The sequence below is a fragment of the Pongo pygmaeus genome, chromosome 20 (assembly GCF_028885625.2).
Source record: "Pongo pygmaeus isolate AG05252 chromosome 20, NHGRI_mPonPyg2-v2.0_pri, whole genome shotgun sequence".
In the NCBI taxonomy this organism is placed as follows: domain Eukaryota; kingdom Metazoa; phylum Chordata; class Mammalia; order Primates; family Hominidae; genus Pongo; species Pongo pygmaeus.
Window position 1 is genome coordinate 12,155,006 of NC_072393.2, and position 21,092 is coordinate 12,176,097.

General features: G+C 43.1%; 1 protein-coding gene and 1 pseudogene across 5 annotated transcripts in view; both read left to right on the plus strand.

Moving 5' to 3' along the window:
* The window catches only part of LOC134737528 (zinc finger protein 69), a 30,682-nt gene extending 16,428 nt beyond the window's left edge, over positions 1 to 14,254 (plus strand). For 3 of the 5 annotated variants that reach the window (XM_054464047.2, XM_063657883.1, XM_063657884.1), the window contains exon 4: positions 468 to 10,386. In XM_054464047.2, the coding sequence (XP_054320022.2) occupies positions 468 to 1,917 (1,450 nt within the window). In that variant the 3' untranslated portion in view covers positions 1,918 to 10,386. Of the gene's footprint in view, positions 1 to 467 lie in introns of all 5 variants that reach the window. The other 2 variants (XM_063657885.1, XM_063657886.1) reach the window with 1 other exon arrangement.
* Positions 7,735 to 10,386, plus strand: LOC129020131 (zinc finger protein 440-like; annotated as a pseudogene).
* Positions 14,255 to 21,092: the final 6,838 nt, after the last annotated feature.

Sequence of the window (21,092 nt, forward strand, 5' to 3'; positions counted from 1 at the left end):
AGGTCAGCAGTTCAAGAACAGCCTGGGCAACATAACGAGACCACATATCAACAACAGCAAAAAATTAGCTGGGCATTGTGGTCTATAGTCCCAGATACTCAGGAGGCTGAGGCAGGAGGATCACTTGAGCCAGTAAAGGCTATAGTAAGCTATTATGGTATCACTGCACTCCAGTGTGGGCAACAGGACAAGACCCTGAAATAAAAGAAAAATGACACAGAGTATTTAGTATTTGTAAAATAGTTTACATGGGAAGAGTATTAAGAAACCCCATATAAACATTTTTTTAAATAATAGTTATGGCTGGGTCACCTTGTAGAATATGTTGTCCAGTCACCTTCAAACGATTCAGACAGGGCAGAAAGCCTACACTTTGATGGAGAGTGTTAAAAATGCAAGTGCAATACTTGTTGATGAATATAAAATTACTTATAAACCCTTCGTAATGTGCTTCTCATTTTTGACAGGAGTGTCATAGAAAAGAAAGTCAATGAAATTAAAGAAGACAGTCATTGTGGAGAAACTTTTACCCAGGTTCCAGATGACAGGCTGAACTTCCAGGAGAAGAAAGCTTCTCCTGAAGTAAAATCATGTGAAAGCTTTGTGTGTGGAGAAGTTGGCCTAGGTAACTCATCTTTTAATATGAACATCAGAGGTGACGTTGGACACAAGGCCTATGAGTATCAGGAATATGGACCGAAGCCATGTAAGTGTCAACAACCTAAAAAAGCCTTCAGATACCACCCCTCCTTTAGAACACAAGAAAGGGATCACACTGGAGAGAAACCCAATGCTTGTAAAGAATTTGGAAAAACCTTTATTTCCCATTCAAGCATTCAAAGACACATGGTAATGCACAGTGGGGATGGACCTTATAAATGTAAATTTTGTGGGAAAGCCTTCCATTGTCTCAGTTTATATCTTATCCATGAAAGAACTCACACTGGAGAGAAACCATATGAATGTAAACAATGTGGTAAATCCTTTAGTTATTCTGCTACCCTTCGAATACACGAAAGAACTCACAGTGGAGAAAAGCCTTATGAGTGTCAGGAATGTGGGAAAGCATTTCATAGTCCCAGATGCTATCGTAGACATGAAAGGATTCACACGGGAGAGAAGGCTTATCAATGTAAGGAATGTGGAAAAGCATTCACGTGTCCCCAATATGTTCGTATACATGAAAAGACCCACTCTGGGAAAAAACCCTATGAATGTACGCAATGTGGGAAAGCATTATCCTCTCTTACAAGTTTTCAAACACACATAAGATTGCACTCTGGAGAAAGACCTTATGAATGTAAGATATGTGCAAAAGGCTTTTGTTCTGCCAATTCATTTCAAAGACATGAAAAAACTCACAGTGGAGAGAAACCCTATAAATGCAAGCAATGTGGTAAAGCCTTCATTCATTCCAGTTCCCTTCGATATCATGAAAGGATTCACACTGGAGAGAAACCCTACGAGTGTAAGCAATGTGGGAAAGCCTTCAGGTCTTCCTCACACCTTCAATTGCATGGTAGGACTCACACTGGAGAGAAACCGTATGAATGTCAGGAATGTGGGAAAGCCTTCAGATCTATGAAGAACCTTCAAAGTCATGAAAGGACACAAACACACGTAAGAATACACTCTGGAGAAAGACCGTATAAATGTAAGCTATGTGGGAAAGGCTTTTATTGTCCCAAATCATTGCAAAGACATGAAAAAACTCACACTGGAGATAAACTCTATGAATGCAAGCAATGTGGTGAAGCCTTCAGTAGTTCCAGTTCCTTTCGATATCATGAAAGGACTCACACTGGAGAGAAACCGTATAAATGCAAGCAATGTGGGAAAGCCTTCAGAGCTGCCTCAATCCTTCGAATGCATGGTAGGACTCACCCTGAAGATAAACCCTATGAGTGTAAGCAATGAGGGAAAGTCTTCAGATCTGCCTCACACCTTTGAATGCATGGTAGGACACACAGTGGAGAGAAACCCTATGAATGTAAAGAATGTGGGAAACCCTTTGGATCTGCCCAGAACCTTCGAATTCAGTAAAGGACCCAAGCACACAAAAGAATGCACTCCAGATAGCTGAACAAAAGGCAGCAGAAACTTCTGCAGACTTAAATGTCCCAGTCTGCCAGCTTTGAAGAGAGTAGCAGTCCTCCCAGCATGGAGTTTGAGATCTGAGAACGGACAGTCTGCCTCCTCAAGTGGGTCCCTGACCTCCAAGTAGCCTAACTGGGAGGCACTTCCCAGTAGGGGCCAACTACCTCATATGGCCGTGTGCCCCTCTGTGATGAAGCTTCCAGAGGAAGGATCAGGCAGCAACATTTGCCATTCTGCAATATTTGCTGTTCTGCAGCCTCCGCTGGTGATACCCAGGCAAACAGGGTCTGGAGTGGACCTCAAGCAAAATCCAACAGACCTCAGCTGAGGGTCCTGACTGTTAGAAGGAAAACTAACAAACAGAAAGGACAACCACACCAAAACCCATCTGTACGTCACCATCATCAAAGACCAAAAGTAGATAAAACCACAAAGATGGGGAGAAACCAGAGCAGAAAAGCTGAAAATTCTAAACATCAGAGCGCCTCTTCTCCTCCAAAGGAACGCAGCTCCTCGCCAGCAATGGAACAAAGCTGGGTGGAGAATGACTTTGACGAGTTGAGAGAAGAAGGCTTCAGATGATCGGTAATAACAAACTTCTCCAAGCTAAAGGAGGATGTTCGAACCCATCACAAAGAAGCTAAAAACCTTGAAAAAAGATTAGACAAAATGGCTAACTAGAATAAACAGTGTAGAGAAGACCTTAAATGACCCGATGGAGCTGAAAACCATGGCACGAGAACTGCGTGACGCATGCACAAGCTTCAGTAGCCGATTCGATCAAGTGGAAGAAAGGGTATCGGTAATTGAAGGTCAAATGAATGAAATGAAGTGAGAAGAGAAGTTTAGAGAAAAAATAGTAAAAAGAAATGAAAAAGCCTCCAAGAAATATGGGACTATGTGAAAAGACCAAATCTATGTCTGATTGGTGTACCTGAAAGTGACAGGGATGGAACCAAGTTGGGAAACACTCTTCGGGATATTATCCAGGAGAACTTTCCCAACCTAGCAAGGCAGACCAACATTCAAATTCAGGAAATACAGAGAACGCCACAAAGATACTCCTTGAGAAGAGCAACTGCAAGACATATAATTGTCAGATTCACCAAAGTTGAAATGAAGGAAAAAATGTTAAGGGCAGCCAGAGAGAAAGGTCGGATTACCCACAAAGGGAAGCCCATCACACTAACAGCGGATCTCTCGGCAGAAACTCTACAAGGCAGAAGAGAGCGGGGTCCAATATTCAACATTCTTAAAGAAAAGAATTTTCAACCTAGAATTTCAAATCCAGCCATACTAAGCTTCATAAGTGAAGGAGAAATAAAATCCTTTACAGATACAAATGCTGAGAGATTTTGTCACCACCAGGCCTGCCTTACAAGAGCTCCTGAAGGAAGCACTAAACATGGAAAGGAACAACTGGTACCAGCCACTGCAAAAACATGCCAAATTGTAAAGACCATCAAGGGTAGGAAGAAACTGCATCAACTAACGAGCAAAATAACCAGTTAACATCATAATGACATGATCAAATTCACACATAACAGTATTAGCCTTCAATGTAAATGGGCTAAATGCTCCAATTAAAAGACACAGACTGGCAAATTGGATAAAGAATCAAGACCCATCAGTGTGCTGTATTCAGGAGACCCATCTCACGTGCAGAGACATACATAGGCTCAAAATAAAGGGATGGAGGAAGATCTACCAAGCAAATGGAAACCAAAAAAAAAAAAAAAAAAAAAAAAAGCAGGGGTTGCAATCCTAGTCTCTGATAAAATAGACTTTAAACCAGCAAAGATCAAAAGAGACAAGGCCATTACATAATGGTAAAGGGATCAATTCAACAAGAAAAGCTAACTATCCTAAATATTTATGCACCCAATACGGGAGCACCCAGATTCATAAAGCAAGTCCTTAGAGACCTACAAAGAGACTTAGACTGACAATAATAATGGGAGACTTTAATATCCCACTGTCAACATTAGACAGATCAATGAGACAGAAAGTTAACAAGGATATCCAGGAATTGAACTCATCTCTTCGCCAAGAGGACCTAATAGACATCTACAGAACTCTCCACCCCAAGTCAACAGAATATACATTCTTCTCAGCACCACATCACACTTATTCCAAAATTGACCACATAGTTGGAAGTAAAGCACTCCTCAGCAAATGTAAAAGAACAGAAATTATAACAAACTGTCTCTTAGACCACAGAGCAATCAAACTAGAACTCAGGTGAAGAAACTCACTCTAAACCACTCAACTACATGGAAACTGAACAACCTGCTCCTGAATGACTCCTGGGTACATAACAAAATGTAGGCAGAAATAAAGATGTTCTTTGAAACCGACAAGAACAAAGACACAACATACCAGAATCTCTGGGACACATTTAAAGCAGTTTGTAGAGGGAAATTTATAGCACTAAATGCCCACAAGAGAAAGCAGGAAATATCTGAAATTGACACCCTAACATCACAATTAAAAGAACTAGAGAAGCAAGAGCAAACACATTCAAAAGCTAGCAGAAGGCAAGAAATAACTAAGATCAGAGCAGAACTGAAGGAGATAGAGACACAAAAAAAACCCTTCAAAAAATCAATGAATCCAGGAGCTGTTTTTTTGAAAAGATCAACAAAATTGATAGACCACTAGCAAGACTAATAAAGAAGAAAAGAGAGAAGAATCAAATAGATGCAATAAAAAATGATAAGGGGGATATGACCACCGGTCCCACAGAAATACAAACTACCATCAGAGAATACTAGAAACACCTCTATGGAAATAAACTAGAAAATCTAGCTAAAATGGATAAATCCCTTGACACATACACCCTCCCAAGACTAAACCAGGAAGAAGTTGAATCCCTGAATAGACCAATAACAGGCTCTGAAATTGAGGCAATAATTAATAGCCTACCAACCAAAAAAAGTCAAGGACCAGATGGATTCACAGCTGTATTCTACCAGAGGTACAAAGAGGAGCTGGTACCATTACTTCTGAAACTATTCCAATCAATAGAAAAAAAGGGAATCCTCCCTAACTCATTTTATGAGGCCAGCATCATCCTGATACCAAAGTCTGGCAGAGACACAACAAAAAGAATTTTAGACCAATATACCTGATGAACATCGATGCAAAAATCCTCAATAAAATACTGGCAAACCAAATCCAGCAGCACATCAAAAAGCTTATCCACCATGATCAAGTTGGCTTCATCCCTGGGATGCAAGGCTGGTTCAACATACGCAAATCAATAAACGTAATCCATCATATAAACAGAACCAAAGACAAAAACCACAGGATTATCTGAATAGATGCAGAAAAGCTTTGACAAAATTCAACAGCCCTTTATGCTAAAAACTCTCAAAAAACTAGGTATTGATGGGATGTATCTCAGAATAATAAGAGCTATTTATGACAAACCTACAGCCAATATCATACTGAATGGGCAAAAACTGGAAGCATTCCCTTTGAAAACTGGCACAAGACAGGAATGCCCTCTCTCACCACTCCTATTCAACGTAGTGTTGGAAGTTCTGGCCAGGGCAATCAGGCAGGACAAAGAAATAAAGGGTATTCAAGTAGGAAAAGAGGAAGTCAAATTGTCCCTGTTTGCAGATGACATGATTGTATATTTAGAAAACCCCATCATCTGAGCCCAAAATCTCCTTAAGCTGATAAGCAACTTCAGCAAAGTCTCAGGATACAAAATCAATGTGCAAAAATCACAAGCATTCCTATACACCAATAACAGACAAACAGCCAAATCATGAGTGAACTCCCATTCACAATTGCTTCAAAGAATAAAATACCTAAGAATCCAACTTACAAGGGATGTGAAGGACCTCTTCAAAGAGAACTACAAACCACTGCTCAATGAAATCAAAGAGGACATAAACAAATGGAAGAAAGTTCCATGCTCATGGATAGGAAGAATCAATTCATGAAAATGGCCTTACTGCCCAAGGTAATTTGTAGATTCAATGCCACCCCCATCAAGCTACTGATGACTTTCTTCACAGAATTGGAAAAAACTACTTTAAAGTTCATATGGAACCAAAAGAGAGCCCGCATTGCCAAGACAATCCTAAGCTAAAAGAACAAAGCTGAAGGCATCAGGCTACCTGACTTCAAACTATACTACAAGGCTACAGTAACCAAAACAGCATGGTACCAGTACCAAAACAGAGATATAGACCAATGGAACAGAACAGAGCCCTCAGAAATAATACCACACATCTACAACCATCTGATCTTTGACAAACCTGACAAAAACAAGAAATGGGGAAAGGATTCCCTATTTAATAAATGGTGCTGGGAAAACCGGCTAGCCATATGTAGAAAGCTGAAACTGGATCCCTTCCTTACACCTTATATAAAAATTAAATTCCAGATGGATTAAAGACTTAAATGTTAGACCTAAAACCATAAAAACCCTAGAAGAAAACCTAGGCAGTAACATTCAGGACATAGGTATGGGCAACAACTTCATGACTAAAACACCAAAAGCAATGGCAACAAAAGCCAAAATTGACAAATGGGATCTAATTAAACTAAAGAGCTTCTGCACAGCAAAAGAAACTACCATCAGAGTGAACAGGCAACCTACAGAATGGGAGAAAATTTTTACAATCTACCCATCTGACAAAGGGCTAATATCCAGAATCTACGAAGAACTTAAACAAATTTACAAGAAAAAATCAAACAACCCCATCAAAAAATGGGCAAAGTATATGAACAGACACTTCTCAAAAGAAGACATTTATGCGGTGAACAGACACATGAAAAAATGCTTATCATCACTGGCCATCAGAGAAATGCAAATCAAAACCACAACGAGATACCATCTCACACCAGTTAGAATGGCAATCATTAAAAAGTCAGGAAAAAACAGGTGCTGGAGAGCATGTGGAGAAATAGGAACACTTTTACACTGTTGGTGGGACTGTAAACTAGTTCAACCATTGTGGAAGACAGTGTGGTGATTCCTCAAGAATCTAGAACTAGAAATACCATTTGACCCAGCGATCCCATTACTGGGTATATACCCAAAGGATTATAAATCATACTGCTATAAAGACACATGCACACGTATGTTTACTGCAGCACTATTCACAATAGCAAAGACTTGGAACCAACCCAAACGTCCATCAGTGATAGACTGGATTAAGAAAATGTGGCACATGTACACCATGGAATGCTATGCAGCCTTAAAAAAGGATGAGTTCATTTCCTTTGTAGGGACATGGATGAAGCTGGAAACCATCATTCTGAGCAAACTATCACAAGGACAGAAAACCAAACACTGCATGTTCTCACTCATAGGAGAGAACTGAACAATGAGAACACTTGGACACAGAAAGGGGAACATCACACACTGGGGCCTGTCGTGGGATAGGGGGAGGGGAGAGGGATAGCATTAGGAGATATACCTAATATAAATGATGAGTTAATGGGTGCAGCACACCAACATGGCGCATGTATACATATGTAACAAACCTGCATGTTGTGCACATGTACCCTAGAACTTAAAGTATAAAAAAAAAAAAAGAATGCACTCTGTAGAAAGACCTTATAAATGTAAGATATGTGGGAAAGGCTTTTATTCTGCCAAGTCATTTCAAATATATGAAAAATCTTACACTGGAGAAAAACCCTATGAGTGTAAGCAATGTGGTAAAGCCTTTGTTTCTTTCACTTCCTTTTGATATCATGAAAGGACTCACACTGGAGAGAAACCCTATGAGTGTAAGCAATGTGGGAAGGCCTTCAGATCTACCTCACACCTTTAAAAGCATCGTAGGACTTACACTGGAGAGAAACCCTATGAGTGTAAGCAATGTGGGAAAGCCTTCAGATCTGTCAAAAATCTTTGAATTCATAAAAGGACACACACTGGAGAGAAACCCTATGAAGGTAAGAAATATGGAAAAGCGTTCCACAATTTCTCTTCTTTGCAAATACATGAAAGGATGCACAGAGGAGAGAAGCCCTGTGAATGTAAGCATTGTGGGAAAGCATTCATATCTGCCAAGGTCCTTTGAATACATGCAAGAACACACACTGGAGAGAAACCCTATGAATGTAAAGAATGCAGAAAAGCATTCAGCTTGCCTACTTCCTTTCATAGACATGAAAAGACTCACACTGCAAGGAAACCCTATGAAGGCAAGCAATGTAGCAAAGCTTTCACTTCTTCCGGTTCTTTTCAATATCATGAAAGAACTCACACTAGGGAGAAACCCTATCAATGTAAGCAATGTGCGAAAGCCTTTATTTCTTCCACTTCTTTTCAATATCATGAAAGGACTCACATGGGAGAGAAACCCTATGAGTGTATGCCATGTGGGAAAGCCTTCATTTCTTCTAGTTCCCTTCGATATCATGAAAGGACTCACACTGGAGAGAAGCCCTATGAATATAAGCAATGTGGGAACGCCTTCAGATCAGCCTCACACCTTCAAATGCATGGAAGGACTCACACTGGAGAGAAACCCTATGAATGTAAGCAGTATGAGAAAGCATTCAGATCTGACAAGATTCTTTGAATACAGATAATGAATGTAAACAATTAACTGTTTATAATAACTGTATACTAACAAATGTTATTTTTAAATAATGAAGAAGCTATAATAGTAAGGCTGGGTGCCGTGGCTCACGCTTGTAATCCCACCACTTTGGGAGGCCAAGGTGGGCAGATCACGAGGTCAGGAGATCGAGACCATCCTGGTTAACATGGTGAAACCCCGTCTCTACTAAAAATACAAAAAATTAGCCAGGCATGGTGGTGGGCGCCTGTAGTCCCAGCTACTCGGGAGGCTGAGGCAGGAGAATGGCATGAACCCAGGAGGTGGAGCTTGCAGTGAGCCAAGATTGTGCCACTGCACTCCAGTCTAGGCGACAGAGCGAGACTCCATTTCAAAAAAAAAGCTATAATAAAATATCCCACTGGTGTCATGTATTAGATCAACCTTATACTGTTAAATTGTTATTATTTGGACATTGTAAGTCAGTATAACCATGTGGATAAAATGCCAGGCATCTTTTTTTTCAGAAATTTTACTTTTCATGCTTATGTACTTAAAATTTTATTTCAACCCTAATTTTTCTTATCTTTTTTTTTTTTTTTCCAGAAAAAAATCTCACTCTGTCACCCAGGCTGGAGTGCGGTGGCATGATCTCGGGTCGCTGCAACCTCCGCCTCCAGGGTTCAAGCAGTTCCCCTGCTTCAGCCTCCTGAGTAGCTGGAACTACAGGCATGCACCACCATGCCAGGCTAATTTTTTGTATTTTTTAGTAGAGACAGGGTTTCACCATATTGGCCAGGCTGGTCTTGAACTCCGGACGTCATGATTCCCCTGCCTTGGCCTCCCAAAATGCTGGGATTACAGACATGAGCCATCATGCCCAGCCGCAACCCTAATTTTTTATTCAGTCATAATACCAATAGTTATCTCATGTACCTCTGAGTGCCTTCTTCCCCAAAACCAGCAGTGCCATACCTGCTGTCAGCAAGGGTGTAATATACCATAGTGATAAATATGACCAAAAGCCACAAATGACTGTGAGATGTATGAGAATTACAAGTCACATTAGTAAGAAGAGAAAAATTTTGGCCATGTTTATGATTTGAAATATGTTTTCCTCTATCACATTTAGAAATATAGTTACAAAATGCCCTTGGTTTTGTCCTGATTCATCATGGTCACTGAGGAGCGTCTCATATGCCTGATATGTGACACGTGTCTCTCCAGCAGTAAAAGACTTGGCCTTGGCTGGGCATGGTGGCTCACGCCTGTAATCCCAGCACTTTGGGAGGCCGAGGTCAGGAGTTAGAGACCATTCTGAGCAATATGATCAAACCCCGTCCCTACTAAAAATACAAAAATTAGCAGGGTGTGGTGGCATGCTCCTGTAATCCTAGCTATTCAGGAGGCTAACACAGGAGAATCGCGTGAATATGGGAGGCAGAGGTTGCAGTGAGCCGAGGTCACACCATTCACTCCAGCCTGGGCAACAAGAGCGAAACTCCATCTCAAAAAAACAAAAAAGGCTTGGCCTTGTGGTGAAGGGAGGTCATCTGTAGACTCCTGGACCTGTTTTTGCCTTACTTATTGTCTAAAGACTGAAATATTTCCTAAAATGTATGGGCACCGTTTACCAGAAAGTACCTTAGTTAAAACATACAAATTCATTTATGCCTTATAAAGCTATATTTTTTCAAATTGCTTTACTGAGTCATAAGAGGCTAATAAATTTGTGTAAATTGTCTAAATACAAGCCTGTCTTTCTCTGATAACGTGCTGTTGATGCTAACTTGTCAACAGCCTGCTTATCTCAGCAGTGCAAAGTTAACAGCAACATGGAAAAGTTTCTTTTATATATTATGCAACGGCATAGAACAATTCAGTCATTTCTTTTAAGGTACCAATGAAGCTGCTCTTCAGAAACGCTTATTTAAAACTCCCTAAGGTCAAAATCCAGGCACCACAAGATGCAGCATCAGCCACTGACCAAACCCTGTCTGTGTGTGGAGGTGACATACCCAGTTCCAGATAATGTATCCACATCAGTGAAGGGTGGAGTCATCGATTGTCAGATCACACAAAGTGACTCAGAGCAGGGAAGACAGGGCAGTGAAACCTGGCCAGGCACAGTGGCTCACACCTGTAATCCCACCACTTTGCTAGTCCAAAGTGGGTGGATCACTTGAGGTCAGGAGTTCAAGACAAGCCTGGCCAACATGGTGAAACCCTGTCTCTACTAAAAATAGAAAAATTAGCTGGGCATCCTGGTGTGTGCCTGTAATCCCAGCTAATCAGGAGGCTGAGGCAGGAGAATGGCTTGAGCCTGGAGACAGAGGTTACAGTGAACTGAGATCACATCATTGCACTCTCCAGCCTAGTCGACACAGCGAGACTCTGTCTCAAGAAAAAAAAAAAAAAAGTTGGGTGCACCTGAATCCAACCCCTGTCTCATCCCTTTCCCTTGAAGGCCAAATACACCCTTATACTTTTCACCAAAGAGTAGAAACAACACCATCCACTTGACCCCAAATGTGACTTTCCACAGGATGCAAGCACAGTGTTGGAATGGCCAATGACAGTGACAATGAAAGTGCAGGCTGAGGGTGATGAACAGGACACACTGGAGAGCCTGACATTGGCCTAGACTATGGGGGTGTCTTGATCCTTCACAAAGAGCCCAAGGAGCACCCCCAAAGAGGACACTGGAGCACAGGCCCAAAGGGTGTTCATATGCCAGGAAGGCCACTAATTTTGGAAGTCAGGGACATTGGTGCCTGTTTGAGTCCTGATCCTACAAAGAGTGATCATTGAAAGCTCACACCAGGCGGGGTGGCTCACGCCTATAATCCCAGCACTTTGGGAGGCTGAGGTGGGTGGATCATCTGAGGTTGGGAGTTTGAGAGCAACCAGGCCAGCATGGCAAAACTCCATCTCTACTACAAATACAAAAAGTAGCTGGGTGTAGTGGCTCATGCCTGTAATCCCAGCCAGTTGGGAGGCTGACGCACGAGAATAGCTTAAACTCACAAGGCGGAGGTTGCAGTGTGCTGAGATCGCGCCATTGCACTTCAGCCTGGGTGACAGAGCGAGACTGTCTCCAAAAAAGAAAAAAAAGCTCACTTGGTTCTTCCCCTGGTGCCCCCACTGCAGGTGTACCAGCTACTCACATTGACCATGGGAGGAGCCCTTTATGCTGAGAGAACCTCAGAGCCTTGGAAAGCTAGGGATCCACAGGCAGATGCAGTAGTCAGTGATGCCGTCCACAAGTGATAGTTTTTGTCATGGGGCTTTTTCCAGACATTCTAGTAAAACAAATGTGGGTTTAGGTAAGAAATTAATTCTAGACCTTGAAGTCAGCTTGTCATTAAAACAGTTCATAGCAAAAAAGTCTAGGTACTGAACTTGCAAGTAAAAATAAAAATATTAAATAAATATTTAATAAGATATTAAATAAACACATAAAATGTGCTTGTATATAGGCTTAGAAGGGGTCAGTCAAAAATTCGGGGGCCGCTGGGCAGATTGGCTCATGCCTGTAATCCCAGCACTTTGGGAGGCTGAGGCAGGTAGATCACTTGAGGTCAGGAGTTAAAGACCACCCTGGCCAGCATGGTGAAACACTATCTCTATGAAAAATATAAAAATTAGCTGGGCGTGGTGGCACACACCTGTAACACCAGCTACTCCAGAGACTGAGGCATGAGAATCACTTGAACCAGGGAGGCGGAGATTGCAGTGAGCCAAGATCGTGCTACTGCACTCCAGCCTGGGCTACAGAACAAGACTCTGTCTCAAAAAAACAAAAAAGTTCAGGAACCTGGAGGAAGGAGAGAAACTGAAGCATGCTTTGGTTAATAGATATTTCATTTTGACTGATCACTAAAGAGAAAACTATTCACCTAATGGTTTGTGAGGTAAATACTGCGATTTCTAGTCTGTGTCTGGTTTGTCATAGGTAACAAACGTGGCACCATCTAAGTCATCATGGGAAGCTTGTTTCATTGTAGTAAGGTGCTCTTGCACAACACAAAGGATTGGGGAGTTCATGAATCACAGCCATTTTCAGGATTGCCCACCCACCCCCATCTCCTTTCCACACCCCTTACTCTTTTTCTATCCATGTCTTTGATTTGACTGGTCCTGAGTTGTATCCTTCATAGTAAGTGGGTAAATGTAAGTGAACTGTGGGTAGTTCTATCAAATTATGGAACTTGAGGAGGCTGTTGTACAGGACCCAGATCTAGATGCGGTTGCTGAGAAGTACACGTGGCCCCTGGGGCTTTGACTTGCATCTGCCGAGTGGGGCTGTGTTGGGTGAACCAGGAACTTGTGGAGTCTCTGCTAACTCTGGGTGGCTTCTGAATTGAGTGGTCGCATAACTGCTTAGTGCTGGAGAATTGGTTGGTGTTCAGCAAGCACCACACATTTGATGTCAGAAAAAAAGACAGCCTAGGTCAGAACCTTCCACGGACTCACAGTGAGCGAGTGGTCTTTGCTGGGCATTGAGACCCAGGTAGAAGGACTGTGTCCACACTGTGGGGATGGGCCAGCAGGGTGTGTGTGGAAGTCCCAGAAGTAATTTTCTGGCTGCTCACATTTCCTTCACATACTGCCTAGGAGTGGGCCAGCCTGGCCTGTGTCTCCACGGTCCAAGTGGTTCCTAAGCTTGGGAATGTGTAACTATTGGAGTGTGGGTTTCCTTGTGAGCTGTGGGTGAGGCAGGCTGCCTACCTGAGCTGCCTCCCTTTTGTTTTTTTACAGAATCTTGCTGCCATGGAATTGCTCTTTCCCCATGCATCTGAGAATTTATTTATTTGTTTGTTTGTATATTTTTCAGATAGAATCTCACTCTGTGGCCAAGGCTGGATCAGTGGCGCGATCTCAGCTCACTGCAACTTGCCTCCCAGATTCTCCTGGCTCAGCTTCCTGGGTAGCCGGGACTATTGGCACATGCCACCACGCCCTGTTTTTTTGTTTTTTTTTTGTTGTTTTTTTTTTTGTATTTTTAGTTACGACAAGTTTTCACCATGTTGACCAGGGTGGTCTCAAAGTACTGACTTCAAGTGATCCACCTGTCTCAGCCTCCCCAAAGTTCTGGGATTACAGGCATGAACCGCTGCACTGACCGCATCTAAGAATTTTATTCTGTGATTTGGGTGTTAGGATTTTAATTAGCTGATTGGAACCTTAGTCAACAGTTTGATAATGTTTGAAGAAGGAAATCGAGTTCTTGAAATAAGCTGTTTTATGCCAAGTCAAAATAATAGAAATATGAATACTCAGAGACATACCATCCCAAAAAATAAATAGGCCTTGGGCATTTCTGGTGTGTCTCCTTGGTCTCACTTATTTCTGCTATGCAAAGGTGATCAAAGTTTTGATTCTTTTTATTGTTCTTTGTAACTTTGTCATCTCTGTCACAAAGCAGAATTTTGCCGCTTTTGAATTTTTTGGTAACAGAATATTACCATGATACACCATTAGTATTATGCTGAGAGGGTGTCTTTCTGGTTTTCTTGCCTGAGCCTGTTGCAAACATGCTGCTCTGTGAAGTTATGGGTCATGTAATTGACTCGCCCATTCCACTACTTAATGGCACTTGAGTTGGTTCAACTCTGTCTTTTGATTTTTTTTTTTTTTTGAGACAGAGTCTTGCTCTGTCGCCCAGGCTGGAGTGCAGTGGCGGGATCTCGGCTCACTGCAACATTTGTCTCCTGGGCTCAAGCAACTCTCCTACCTCAGCCTCCTGAGTAGCTGGGATTATAGGCACCTGCAACCACACCCAGCTAATTTTTGCATTTTTAGTAGAGACGGTTTCACCATGTTGTCCAGGCTGGTCTCGAACTCCTGACCTCAGGTGATCCACCCGCCTCGGCCTCCCAAAGTGCTGAGATTACAGGCATGAGCCACCATGCCCAGCCTATCTCTTGATCTTATTGACAATGTTTTTCTTGTTTTTATTCCTAATTGGAAATACAACACAAAGTTTTACACATTGGGAAATAATTGCTGGGTTGTAGATTATGGATAAATTCAAATTTACTAGGAAATGTCAATAGAGTATGAATGTAACTTATGAATTAACCATCTCACCTTTCATGCATGTGTCTTTATTCTTGTGACCCAACACTTTGAATTATCTAACTCACTTTTCGTCGCCCATTTACTCTTAAACAGAATCTGTGTGTGATTATGTATTGCTTTTTATTTGTTGCCATTGGTTGAGCATTTTTCTTATGTAATCTTTCATCTTCTGTGTAGCAGTATCCAGTCATCCTCTTACATTTGACTAATTTGTAGTTATTTCTCTTTTTTTTTCCTCGTTTTCTTTTATTTTAATTTGAGACAGCCTTGCTCTGTAGCCCAGCTGGAGTGCAGTGGTCTGGTCACTCACTGCAGCATCAAGCTCCTGGGCTTGAGCAATCCTCCCACCTCAGCTTTCTGCCCAGCTAATTTTTAAAAATTTTTTGTAGAGACAAGGGTGTCACGGTTTTGCCCAGGCTGGTCTCGAACTCCTGGGTTCAATCAATCCTCTTGCCTTGGGCTCCCAAAGTGCTGGGATTGCAAACATGATCCACCATGCTCAGCAATTAGGGTTTTTTTTTTTTTTAAACCAAGATATCTGTACATGTTTCTGACAAATATTTTATTTAAAATCTTTAACAACTGTATACTAACCAAGGTTATTCTGTTTTTCATTTTCATTATGATTACTTGTTTTTCTTTTCTTTTTTTTTTTTTTTTGAGACAGAGTCTCGCTCTGTCGCCCAGGCCGGAGTGCAGTGGTGCGATCTCCACTCACTGCAAGCTCCGCCTCCTGGGTTCACACCATTCTCCTGCCTCAGCCTCCTGAGTAGCTGGGACTACAGGCATCTGCTACCACGCCCGGCTAATTTTTTGTATTTTTAGTAGAGATGGGGTTTCACCATGTTAGCCAGGATGGTCTCGATCTCCTGACCTCGTGATCCACCTGCCTCGGCCTCCCAAAGTGCTGGGATTACAGGCGTGAGCCACCGCACCCGGCTCCTTGTTTTTCTTTTTTATTCTCATTTTTTCCTAGATAATTATAATAATTTTCCATGTAGTGGCCCTGGCATGCATTTTCATCCTTCATGCAGTCATACAGCTACCTCGATGTCCCTTCTCTCTGCCATTCTGAAATTGGACTTCACTCCTTTGTGACTCTTGCTCCCTATCTGCTATGTGATAAAGTCCTGTCTGATTACATTGTCTCCAAAGCCTCTTTGTTTACCCCTTGGCGTGTCCTGTATTTACTCTCCTCGGAATATATACTTGGAGGCCAGGTGTGGTGGCTCACGCCTGTAATCCCAGTGTTTGGGAGGCTGAGGTATGAGGATCCTTGAGCCCAGGAGTTTAAAACCAGCCTGCGCCACAGAGGGAGACCCTGTCTCAAAAACAAAATTTATACTTGTAAGCCCTAAACCCCAACACAGTCATATTTGGACACGAACCCATTAGGAGATCACATAACATTTATAAAGGAGGGCCCTCATAATGGGATTAGTAAGAGAGAGAGAACTCTGTCTGTCCAGCATGTGAGGACAAAGCAAGAAGGCATCTAGCTGCAAACCAGGAAGATAGCCTTCACTAGGAACAAAATTGCTGGCAGCAAGATGTTGGACTCCCGAAGCTCCAGAACTGTGAGAAAAAAATTCTGCTGTTTAAGAAACTGTGTCCATGGTATTTTATTATACCAGCCTCAGCTAAGTCACCCCAAGAGTCCTCACATTAACCATATACTATCGTATAAGTGCTGCATTTGGATCTACCTGGAATGTCTCCAAATCTTCTACTTTTCCTCTTGGACCCACTGTGAGAATAGGTTTTGCTTCATAGGCAACTACTGGTGATAGTAGTGATAGCCCATAACAACTTGGGACAAAAAAGGAACTTTTACTTTTTGTTTTTTTTTTCTTCCTGAGATGGAGTTTGTGCTCTTTTGCCCAGGCTGGAGTGCAATGGCGTGATCTCAGCTCACTGCAACTTCTGCCTCCTGGGTTCAAGCGATTCTACTGCCTCTGCCTCCCGAATAGCCAGGATTACAGGTGTGCATTACCACGTCCCGATAATTTTTGTATTGGTAGTTAGAGACAAGGTTTCACCATGTTGGCCAGGCTGGTCTTGAACTCTTGATATCAGGTGATCCACTCACTTTGGCCTCCCAAAGTTCTTGGATTACAGGCATGAGCCACCATGCTCACCCTGTTTTATGTATATAAATGTGTGTGTGTGTGTGTCTGTGTGCGTGTGTGTGTGTGTGTCTGTGTGCGTGTGTGTGTGTCTGTGTGCGTGTGTGTGTGTCTGTGTGCATGTGTGTGTGTATTTCTCTTTTTAATAAAATGGAGACTAGGTCTCACTATGTTGCCCAAAGTGGTCATAGGCCAAACTTCTGGGCTCAAGCAATCTACCTGCCTCGACCACTCAACGTGCTGGGATTAAGGCATGGGAAACTGTGCCAGGCCAAATGAAAGAGACTTAGTGGGAGGCCGGGCGTGGTGGTTCACACCTGTAACCCCAGCACTTTGGGAGGCTGAGGGGGTGGATCACCTGAGCTCAGGAGTTCAAGACCAGCCTGGACAACATGGTGAAACCGCGTCTCTATCAAAAATACAAAAAATTAGCCAGGCATGGTAGTCCCATTCTCACAGTCACAGAAAGGTTCTTTCTTAAGGATTCCACCTGCTGGAAAGCATTATATACTACCAGAACTTGTTCAATTCAAGAGTGTCTGGTTTCATCTCCATGTCATAATTACAACCAAAATCCTAAAGGGACTGATTTACCACATTGTGGTTGCCATAAGGCCCAATTTTTACCCTCAGCAGCAGCTGTAACATCCCAAGTTACAGCTCTACCCTCTAAAGATGTGCCTGAGGCTTGTGCCTGCCATACTAACATGTTAATATGTCCAAAGCTTCCTGCAGAGCTGTGTCCCAGTCCCAAAGTGCCCCTTTCTAATAAGTCTATATATTGGTCTCAAACATTGGACTAAGTGTCAGATAAATGCTCTCCAATAATCCAAAGACTAACAAATGTTTGGATTTCTTTTTTCCTTTTTTTTTTTTTTCTTTAAGAAACAGAGTATGGTTCTGTTTCCCAGGCTGGAGTGCAGTGGTGGGATCATAGCTCACTGCAGAAACTCCTAGGCCCAAGGGATTCTCCTGCCTCAGCCTCCCAAGTAGCTGGGAATAAAGGCACATGCCACCATGCCTGGCTGTTTTTAAATTTTTTTGTACAGATGGAGTCTCACTATATTGCCCAGGCTGTTCTTGAACTCCCAGGCTCAAGTGATCCCCCTACCTCAGCCTCTCAAAGTGCTGAGATTACAGTCATGAACCAATGCTCCCAGCCCTGAAATGGAAATATTTCTTTTGTTTGTTCGTTTGTTTTTTGAGACAGAGTCTCACTCTGTCATCCAGGCTGGAGTGCAGTGGCATGATCTCGGCTCACTGCAACCTTCCAACTCCCGGGTTCAAGCGATTCTCTGCCTCAGCCTCCTGAGTAGCTGGGATTACAGGCACCCGCCACTATGCCTGGCTAATTTTTGTATTTTTAGTAGAGACAGGGTTTCACCATCTTGGCCATGCTAGTCTTGAACTCCTGACCTCAGGTGATCCACCCGCCTCGGGCTCCCAAAGTGCTGGGATTACAGGCGTGAGCCACTGCGCTCGGCCCTGAAATGGAAATATTTCAAAGGGAAAACCTCTAACGTTCAAGTTGTTATCTACAGAGCAGTTAACAGGAACTATCATTTAGGGTCCATCGTGAGGCAGAAATTTAAAAATAATAAGTACTGAATTTATTTACTCCAAGAAAAGTAAAAGCTAAGGCCCAGAGTGTAGCAAGGCAAGGGTTAAAAAGAAAAGAAAAGCACAAGTTTTCCTCTGCCTAGCAGCTCACTTCCAGGACCTTATCAAGAAGATAACGATGTCCAAATAGCCAAGGCCAAAGGAATAGGCTCCAGACACCCCTCCCTTCCAGAGCAAGGTTGAAGGAAAAAAAAAAAAAAGAGATTCTTTTACTGTTACTCTTTTCCAAGTCTTCTTAAGCATTATTATGTTTTACAAATGTCTGTATTTAGCCAATTCTTGTTTTTCTTTCAATGCAGCTACAAGGACACTGGCTATGCAAGGTCATAAATTATGTTATGCTATAGATTACATGACCTGTTACTCTATGATTAACTGCTTTTGTTTTGCATCTGTAAGGCAGCTTATAAAAACCCTGCTTTATCTTTGTTCAATGCTCAGCTTTTTGGATATAAATCGTCTGAGCCAGTGCGTACCTAAAATATAAGCAAATCCTCCTGTACTCCATATTGGTCTCTCTTTCCTCAGTTTACCGCAACAATGGGATTCTAGGACACTAGGTATGAAGCAAATATGAGGAAGGTCAGGGAACAAGCTGACTTAATGATTAATGCTGAAGGTGCTGCCAGCTTGGTTTAAGTTTTCCTCCTCCCTTCCTCCCTGATGAATTTGATAAAGTTTAAAGGGATGGTTTCACCAGGGGCCTTTTCCATCGACTGCAAGGAGGTCATCCCGCCTGGTAAATCCTCAGTAGGATTTACCTCAGTAGCATTCAAGCCTCTTATCGTGGCTAGAATGCTCCAGTCCATGAGGAAATATCACCACCTGTTGTGTTTTACAATTAGACCATCCAAGGGGGTCAGGGTTTCCCCAGGGAGTTTGGTGGGCTTTTTATGGGTTTTTTTGTTTTTGATTTTTTTTTTTTTGAGACAGTGTCTTGCTGAAGTTCAGTAACCTGATCACAGCTCACAGCAGCCTCAAACTTTGGGGCTCAAGTGATCCTCCTGCCTCAGCCTCCTGAGTAGCTGTGACTATAGGTACACACCACCTCTCCTGGCTAATTAAAAAATAAATTTATGGAGATGGGAGTGTCTCAATTCACTGCTCAGGGTGGTCTTCAACTTCGGGCTTCAAGTGATCCTGCCACTTTGGCCTCCCAAAATGTTGGGATTGCAGGCATGAGCCATGGCACCCGGCCTCCCAGGCTGTTATTGAAAGATCTTTGCAATCTCTAAGAGTTCTGCAGCAGTTTATTCCCTAACAGCGAGAGTCTCATCCTTTGACCCCATTTTGCAGCAGTAGTTGAGCGTTCACTTTTCTTTCCATAAGGAAGCGAGCTTGCCAGTGACCCTTATCCCCCTCCTCATCGATGACTTCTTTGTCATCAGAGCCTTCCTCTTCATAAATTCCCACGGAATCCAAGTTTTCACGTCCCAGTTGGGCTTAGTTATGATAGCTACTGACTCACAAAAGCTGCAACAGCACCCCGTCCCATGGAAGCCACCAGACTCTCTTCTCCCTGAGTTTCCTGTCCTGGGAGCCCCCATCTCTGTTCTCCCGGGCTCCGGGCCCTAGAGCCGCGCTGCTGCAGAGCCCAGTTCCCAGGGCAGCTCCCTCCACCTATCCACATCCATCTCCAGCTCTCCACCCTCTCCCACCAGCCTGGCCTGGAGGTGCTGCAGTGGTCATTGACTGCGAGTCCCTCAGCTGCCACCTCCACTGCGATCTGGAAGTCTTTCAAATGCACTTAAGTTATCTTAGATTTTTCCTCCCCCACTTTATACATAAGCATAGGAGGAGAGCAGGGACTCTGCTGGTGTCTTATTTATACAATGGGATTGAAGGTGTTTGTCTCGCGAAACTAATCGATGTGGTGAGAAGTAGCGGAATAACCTGCAGGGGGCAGCAGAGCCCAAGGCCAGTGATTCCACGTTGAGGACAGTCTCTGGAGCTTGCAAAGGGAGGGAAAGAGAGTTTCCCTGGGGGCTTCGCGGGCAGCCCACCCCCTTCTACAAGTGGCCTCCAGCTGCTCAGAGCAGCTCCAGAAAGGGTGTGGATTCCGAGAAGCTGCAGAGCCCTGGAAAGCGGAAGACCCACGTGCAGATGCATTTGTGGCGTCTCTGTCCTTTCTGGTGTTGTACCTCTGGAGCTGTCTTCTGGGCAGGGTTTGGGGTTTGACATGCATGGGGTCGTTGGGGTCAGAGTTATTTGTATAGATAAAGAAAATGTGTGGCCGGGCGCGGTGGCTCACGCCTGTAATCCCAGCACTTTGGGGGGCCGAGGCGGGCGGATCAAGAGGTCAGGAGATCGAGACCATCCTGGCTAACACGGTGAAACCCCGTCTCCACTGAAAATACAAAATATTAGCCGGGCGTGTTGGCGGGCGCCTTTAATCTCAGCTGCTCCGGAGGCTGAGGTAACAGAATGGCGTGAACTCGGGAGGCGGAGCTTGCAGTGAGTCGAGATCGCACCACTGCACTCCAGCCTGGGCTACAAAGCAAGACTCCGTCTCAAAAAAAAAAAAAAAAAAAAAAAAGAAAATGTGTGAAGATCAGGCTAGAGCTAGAGAAAGAATTGTTTGGTGGCGTCACCTGGATAAAGGATTCATGAAGTTGACAGTTTACTTAGG